At 41.2% G+C, this 8,295-nt stretch overlaps 1 protein-coding gene across 3 annotated transcripts in view; it reads right to left on the bottom strand.

Moving 5' to 3' along the window:
- Window positions 1-1,560: 1,560 nt before the first annotated feature.
- The window catches only part of LOC115467017 (cell division cycle 20.2, cofactor of APC complex-like), a 177,004-nt gene continuing 170,269 nt past the window's right edge, over window positions 1,561-8,295 (bottom strand). For all 3 annotated transcript variants that reach the window (XM_030198657.1, XM_030198659.1, XM_030198658.1), the window contains one exon: window positions 1,561-2,487. In XM_030198657.1, coding sequence (XP_030054517.1) covers window positions 2,368-2,487 — 120 coding nt within the window. In that variant the 3' untranslated portion in view covers window positions 1,561-2,367. The remainder of the gene's footprint in view (window positions 2,488-8,295) is intronic.

Genomic DNA, 8,295 nt, shown 5'->3' with positions numbered 1-8,295 from the left:
TGCATCCGACGTTTGAATACCGCGCCGAACATGTGCATCTTTTTTTTTTAGTGCATCCTTTGTTTTTTCTAAAACGGTAATGACTTTTACGTTTTAGTTGTTTTACATTTTGTTGCTAGCTAGGAGGAAGGGGAGGGGGTTGTGGGTGGCAGGAGCAGACCCTATTGATCTCATACAGACAGTGTGAAAAAAGCAAACACCAGGCTACAGACCCTGATCTCACACAGACAGAGAATAGTTTGCTTTGCTGGACAAAAAACCAAACAGCTCTGCTGTTCTTAAAAAGCAGATGATCCAGCTTTAAAAATGTGCCCTTTTGAAAAACAAATGCGTATTTTTTCCTGTGAAAAAAAAAAGTGAAGAAACAGCTTTAAAATTAAGTACAAGGTATCCAACTGAAAGAAAAAAAATGTAAGAAAAAGATCTATTTTCTTTTCCAGTGAGAAAAAAAAGGTTAAGGTGCGCATGCATGACTAAATTCCGCCGAGGCAGTAGGGGGCAGTGTTGTGGGGTTTTTGATGTCACTTCTCATCACATGACTCCATCCAATATGGCAGCTAGTAGTGGAACCAGGAAGTGACATGATGCATACAGTGGTGGCCGTCATCTTGAAAAGGGGACATGGCTATGATATCACCAAAAGGTGCCAGGTTTGGGGTGGGGCCATGCAAAATGGGGGTGGAGTTCGAGATGGGGCTATTCAAATAAGGCAGGGCAGTGGGCGTGTCTGTATAAAAGGGGCAGAGCTTAGGTAGGGTCAAGACATCAAATTTGGTGATATCATCCAAGGGGGTGGGGAGAACACTGTGAGCTATGGTGACATTTGCAGAAAATAAGCAGGTGTACACTGATGCAACTGTATGAGATAAAACCTTTACATTTTGTACTAGTTAGTGTTTTACATAATTCTAACAGTTTCACCAAAATCTTTAAAAATAAAGGCTCCAGCCCAAAAGAACTGAGGAAGATGGCAACTCCAAAGGAAGATCCAGCAGGAAGAACTTGTATGGGCAGCAATGGATAATTCCATCAAGGAAAAGGGCAAGGCAAAGCTACATGTACATCTTTTGAAAGAGGAGCCTTATAGGCTGTACTGTTTCCCATCCAATTAGGTATAGCTGTGGCATATTCTTAGTGTCCAGACTGGTGAAGAGAATGAAATAATAATAGAAATTTTGACTTATTTCACTCAGTTCATTTCTTGTTGGATTTGTTCTTCATATAAATGTAGATAATCCCACCCAGATATAAAAGACACATTACAATCATTTTTACAAGCGTTGAAAGTTCTCAACTGAGAGAATACTAGAGCTGGAGAATGGTCAGATTATATTGCTAACTGCATTTCCTGTTTCTGAAGGTTCTAGTGTTGGTTTTACCCTGCAGAGATAATGAATTATGAAATAACCTTATACAGTATATACAGCATAGAAACCTTATATAAAATGAAGTTCTCCTCTTTTGCCACCTTCCATCTCATTTATTTTTATTCATTCTTTTTTATCACTTACTTTCAGCTCTTAAAAAAATGCAATAGGCTATCATTTCCTTTACCATCCTTTATTCAACCATACATTTTAGAATACTTAATTCTGTACTCTTTTCTTTATTCATTCTCCTTAACCTCTCTTTATGTTAAATCCATATCTTTTATACCTTGCTGAAAAATACCCTGGACTAAACTATACTTTCACCTTTACATGCCCTCCATTTCCCAAAACCAATAGCCTTTACAAGTCAACACATACATATATGCATTTTACATTTGTAACCATCAATTCACTTTCAGTAAATGCATATTCACTTATATTTATACAAGATACCGCTAGTTTTTTTTCCATATACAAAATATATACAGTAGCACATCATTCAAACTATTCAGATTAAAAATAATTAAATAGTAGCTCTATGTGTGTAGGGTGGAAGTAACAGATTGGTAGAAAACAAGGGCTCTCCTATAGTCCCTTACCCATTACTGCTACTGGTACAGTCATAGACAAGAAGCCTCACCTTACTATGTGGAAGAAGATGTGAATATATATAAAAAAAAGTTAGTGTTGTTGAGGCAAATATATGATGTGTGGAACACCACACAAATGTTAGTGTTTTTACTCAGATAACTTAGGACATGTCAGTGATTCTGTAAAAGAAAGAAAACAGTAAAGGAAAGCACAATAAAATTAACAAAAAATTGGGGGTTGAACAGCAATTAGAAATTTGGCTTTTGTATACCCTGAACTCCATTTAAAGATGACACAGACTCTTTTTAACAAATAATGCAGGGTATGGAAGGCTTTATTAGAAATGGATGAGGCAAGACTTGTACTTGTCCATTTTTAAGTGTTTCTCCTTTTTAACCTTAATACTTCAGCATAACTCAGCAATGTGAAGATTTCCTCCAACTCCAGCAACAGCCACCAATTTTCCACAGCGTGTGACATCTAAAGTCTGTACTGTTTTGTTCAGCAGTGAAACTTCACCAAGTATCTAAGAATCACAAAAGAAAGAACATATGCAGGGGGACGTCAAACAGATTTCAACTGAAGTAGCTACAAATAAAGGAGCATTCTCTAAGATTAAAGATTTATCCTCAAACCTGACCTACCATTGCTGATAAACCAACAAAAAATATTAGTATTACATGCTGGGAAGTTGCATCTTATCTGGGGGAAAAGGAAGATTGTATACCAAACAGATAAATTATATTAATTTAAAAGTAAGCCAAGTAATAGCCTAGTTTAAAATCTTTCTATTACTGTTATTCCCATCCTGCTCCCCTAACTCCTACATATCCCAGGATCAATCTTTGATTTGTGGGCTTTTAAGCCAATTTAGAAGATAGGAGGAGTTTTTTTTTCACTGTGGATTTTAATTGGAGATTTACAACAGCAAATGATTAATTCTAGGTCCTCAGCACTTCATTGAGAATCAAATATAAACTAGCATAAAATATACATAATAATCCTAAGAGACTTCATATTTGTTCATTTATCTCTACTTCCTTAGCAATTAATCAACTAATAACTAACCAATTATAAGATGCAAGATGGGGGCTCTGCAGTCTTTTCTACACAAAGTGCATGGTAATAGGTCATATGTATGCATTTGTTGAAAAAAGCTCCTTGCTCTCAGAGAATGAATCCAATCTCTGGAAGCTGAAGGAGCTGAGCCATACAGAGGTACAAAGCAGAGACATTCAGGAACTAAGTAGACAGCTCCCACAATCAGTCTAGCAGCTTATGTGCTGCCTTGGTGGAGGAAGGTCATCTGGTAAGACAGCATCACCTTGGTGTGGGAGGAGTAATCCTATAGCCAGGACCTGATCTTCAGGTGATGCAATATACAAACTAAAGATGCGTCTCCAGGGGCATGTGTCCAGGGTTAGGACAGCCCTTGTAGTTGGTAGAAAAGTAGACAGCTGGGTGTCTTATGGGCATGAAGACTGGTTGCCTACCTGTAGCAAAGATAGTAGGTCTTGTATCACCTAGATAGGATTGAGAAAGGATTGGAAGGAACTGGCTATCTTGTTATATGTGGGTACTAACGACAGAGGAAAGTGCAGAAGGGAGGTTATGGAAGCTAAATTTATTTTCTTTTATTTTTTAAATTCCAGCACAATATTCTGAGAAATACTCCCTTGTTCCATGTGTAGGACTCAAAGGGTAGACAGCGCTTTCCAAGTCTCAAAGCATGAATAAGACAATTGAGGAGAGATACAGGTTTGTTAGGAACTGGGCAACATCCTAGGGAAGGGAGAGCCTATTTTGAAAGGATGGGTCCCACTGTAACAAAAAGGTGGGGCCAGGCTGCCGGCTCTAACCTTTTAAAAAGTAAACAGGGCAGTTTCTAAATAGAATCTGGGGGAAAATCAACAGTCACTCAGGAGCACATAGTTCAGAGCAAGTATCTTCAAAAATAGTGTGAAAATGCAGAAGACAGAATATTCCAAGAGAGATGTGATTTATTTAAAACTTATGCCCTTAAAACTAAGTGGCTTCTGAGAAAATATACATAAAATAACAAGCCAAAAAACCTATTTCTCAATTATAACAGACAGACAGAAAAGCATAATCTTACACACTAGAGACAGCTTGTAAATGCAAATGTTTTAACATTTTCTTAAACTGCTGCAGAGATGGACAAAAGTTAATATAACCTGGAAGCTTTTTCCATAGTAAAGGACTTGATATGGGAAATACACATGCCTCTGTTTCAACATAACGGATCTTATTCCAATCTGGTACAGACACACACCTTTCAGTATCAGATCTCAATTGACACGGTACCTTATAAAATTTTACCACTTGTTTCAAGTACCATGGTACCAAACAATATAAACCTTGATATTTCAAAACCAAAATCTTGTACTGAATCCAGTATATTACAGGCAATCAATCTAATTGTTTTAACTTTGGTGTAATGTGTTCCAACCTGCTGCTCCCATTAATCACTCTAGTCGCTGAGTTCTGAATCACTTGAGGTGCTTTAACCCTTGATTTCACCATGCCCCAATAAAGGGCATTACAATAATCCAATCTGGTCAAAATCAAACATTGAACTAGAATCATAAAATCATAAGTACTCACCAAAGGTTTAGTTTGGCTATCATATGCAAATAAAAGAAACAAGTTCTCACAGTGTGTCCAACCTCTTCTTGTAATGATAGATGGAGGGAGGGAGCGACGCTGGATCTGGTGCTCACAAATGGGGATAGCGTGTCAAATGTCCGAGTGGGTGCCCACCTGGGCAACAGTGACCATCAAACGGTTGGTTTGATATGACGGCTGTAGTAGAGGGCAGCCACTCAAAACTCCTGGATTTCAAGCATGCTGACTTTACTAAAATGGGGGAATACCTGAGGAAGGAGATGATGGGCTGGGAGGAAGTACAAGAAGTGGAAGGACAGTGGTCAAGGCTGAAAGAAGCTATAAATAAGGCCATGAACCTTTATGTAAGGAAAGTAAATAAAAGCAAGAGAAAAAGGAAACATATGGTTCTCCAAACAAGTGGCTGAGAAAATAAAGGCTAAAGAGTTGGCGTTCCAGAAATACACAAAAAATCAAGAACAGGAACACGGGGAGGAATACCGGATGAAACTGACAGAAGCCAAGAGAGATACGTCTGGCGAATGCGCAAGCGGAAGAACAAATGGCTAGAAATGTAAGGAGGGGTGACAAAAATTTATTCAGGTATATTAGTGAAAGGAGAATGACTAAAAAGGGAATTGTGAGACTAAAAGTTACTGAGAACCGCTATGTAGATAGTGATGAAGAAAAAGCAAATTTGCTAAATAGATACTTCTGTTTTCACAGAAGAAAATCCTGGAGCAGGACCGCGATGGACTGGAAAAAGTACAAATGAAAATGGAGCGGATACAGCATCATTTACAGAAGAGAGTGTGTATGAACAACTTGTAAAGCTACAGGTGGACAAAGCCATGGGACTGGACGGGATCCACCCCAGGATATTGAGGGAGCTCAGAGAGGTTCTGGCGGGTCCTCTTAAAGATTAATAAATCCTTAGAGAAGGGAGAGGTTCCGAGGGATTGGAGAACGGCAGAGGTGGTCCCTCTTCACAAAAGTGGTGATAGGGAAGAAGCTGGAAACTACAAGCCTCACTTCGGTTATTGGAAAAGTAATGGAAGCGATGCTGAAGGAAAGGATAGTGAATTTCCTGGAAGCCAATAAGTTGCAAGATCCGAGACAACATGGTTTTACCAAAGGGAAATCGTGCCAAACGAATCTCATTGAGTTCTTTGATTGGGTGACAGGAGAATTGAATCAGGGACGAGCTATGGACATAATCTACTTAGATTTCAGCAAAGCTTTTGACACGGTTCCCCACAGAAGGCTTTTAAATAAACTGGATGGGTTGCAGATAGGACCCGAAGTGGTGAACTGGTTGACGGACAGACGCCAGAGGGTGGTGGTGAATGGAGTTCGCTCGGAGGAGGGAAAGGTGAGTAGTGGAGTGCCTCAAAGATCGGTGCTGGGGCCGATTCTGTTCAATATATTTGTGAGTGACCTTGCAGAAGGGTTAGAAGGTAAAGTTTGCCTATTTGCGGATGATACTAATATCTGTAACAGAGTGGACACCCCGGAGGGAGTGGAAAACATGAAAAAGGATCTGAAGAAGCTAGAAGAATGGTCTAAGGTTTGGCAATTAAAATTCAATGCCAAGAAATGCAAAGTGATGCACTTAGGGAATAGAAATCCACGGGAGACGTATGTGTTAGGCGGCGAGAGTCTGATAGGTATGGACGGGGAGAGGGATCTTGGGGTGATAGTATCTGAGGATTTGAAGGCGACAAAACAGTGTGACAAGGCGGTGGCTGTAGCTAGAAGATTGCTAGGCTGTATAGAGAGAGGTGTGACCAGCAGAAGAAAGGAAGTGTTGATGCCCCTGTATAAGTCATTGGTGAGGCCCCATCTGGAGTATTGTGTTCAGTTGTGGAGGCCGTATCTTGCTAAGGATGTAAAAAGAATCAAAGCAGTGCAAAGAAAAGCTACGAGAATGGTATGGGATTTGCGTTACAAGACCTATGAGGAGAGACTTGCTGACCTGAACATGTATACCCTGGAGGAAAGGAGAAACAGGGGTGATATGATACAGATGTTCAAATATTTGAAAGGTATTAATCCGCAAACGAACCTTTTCCGGAGATACGAAGGCGGTAGAACGAGAGGACATGAAATGAGATTGAAGGGGGGCAGACTCAAGAAAAATGTCAGGAAGTATTTTTTCACGGAGTGAGTGGTGGATGCTTGGAATGCCCTCCCGCGGGAGGTGGTGGAGATGAAAACGGTAACGGAATTCAAACATGCGTGGGATAAACATAAAGGAATCCTGTTCAGAAGAAATGGATCCTCAGGAGCTTAGCCGAGATTGGATAACAGAGCCGTGGAGCTGGTGGTTGGGAGGCGGGGATAGTGCTGGGCAGACTTATATGGTCTGTGCCAGAGCCAATGGTGGGAGGCGGGGATAGTGCTGGGCAGACTTGTACGGTCTGTGCCCTGAAAAAGACAAGTACAAATCAAGGTAAGGTATACACAAAAAAGTGGCACATTTCTTGGGCAGACTGGATGGACCGTGCAGGTCTTTTTCTGCCGTCATCTACTATGTTACTATCACATCCAAAATGACATCCAAACGTCTCTTGTGCTGTCGTACAGGTTAGAGAAAAACCACACAGAGTGTGGCGGTGCACTTGATCCCCACGAAACAAGTAGGAGGGAACAGAGGAGGGGTGGGGAAGATAGGTTCTATCCAAACAATGGGGGAGACGTATATTTAACCAACCAATGGCATTTATTGCAAATGGTTGACTCAACACAGCCGTGTTTCGGCGCCGTAGCGCCTTCTTCAGGAGTCTTCCAAAGGTATATCCGGTGTTTAGGTAGTTAACACACTAGAAGATAAAGCACTGGGGAATACACAATTCCTTCTCTTCAACGAGCAAATGGTGGTGCAGCGAGTCACAAACGTGGTTGCACATCCTTTTATACGTCTCCCCCATTGTTTGGATAGAGCCTATCTTCTCCACCCCTCCTCTGTCGTACAGGTTCCAACACATCACTTAACACACAACTTACATTTGGTAAAGGACTCATTTTGTTGTCTATTTCAGTTTTTATCAAATTCAACAGTAAAATGAAGATACTTACCTGTAGCAGGAATTCTCCGAGGACAGCATGCTGGATATCATCACGCATGGGTCGTCGTCCGCGACGGCCCAGGAGCTCCGGAATTTAAAGAAAAAAAACTTTAAAAGCTTCTAGAAGCAGTGCGACGGGCGCGGAGACAACACACCGTGCATGTGCGAGTGACTTCCTGCCCGCGACGCCCGGGCACTTCCCTCAGTTATATAACAAGCAAAGAAGAAAAGAACAACTCCAAAGGGGAGGAGGGAGGGTTGTGATGATGTCCAGCCTACTGTCCTCGGAGAATTCCTGCTATAGGTAAGTATCTTCATTTTCTCCGAGGACAAGCAGGCTGGACATCATCACGCATGGGGTATCCCTAGCACCCAGGCTCACACAAAACAATGAACAATGGTCAATAATAACTGAGATTGACCTGAAAACAAACACAACTAAGTGAGAGTGCAGCCTGGAACAGAACAGAGATGAGCCTAGGAGGGTGGAGTTGGATTCTAAACCCCAAACAGATTCTGTAACACCGACTGCCCAAACCGACTGTCGCGTCGGGTATTCTGCTGTAGGCAGTAGTGAGATGGGAATGTGTGGACAGATGACCACGACGCAGCCTTGCAAATCTCTTCAATAGAAGCTGACT

The sequence above is a fragment of the Microcaecilia unicolor genome, chromosome 3, assembly GCF_901765095.1.
Source record: "Microcaecilia unicolor chromosome 3, aMicUni1.1, whole genome shotgun sequence".
Taxonomy (NCBI): domain Eukaryota; kingdom Metazoa; phylum Chordata; class Amphibia; order Gymnophiona; family Siphonopidae; genus Microcaecilia; species Microcaecilia unicolor.
Note: the sequence above shows the minus strand (reverse complement) of the source record. Positions and strands in the feature narration are given on the sequence as shown.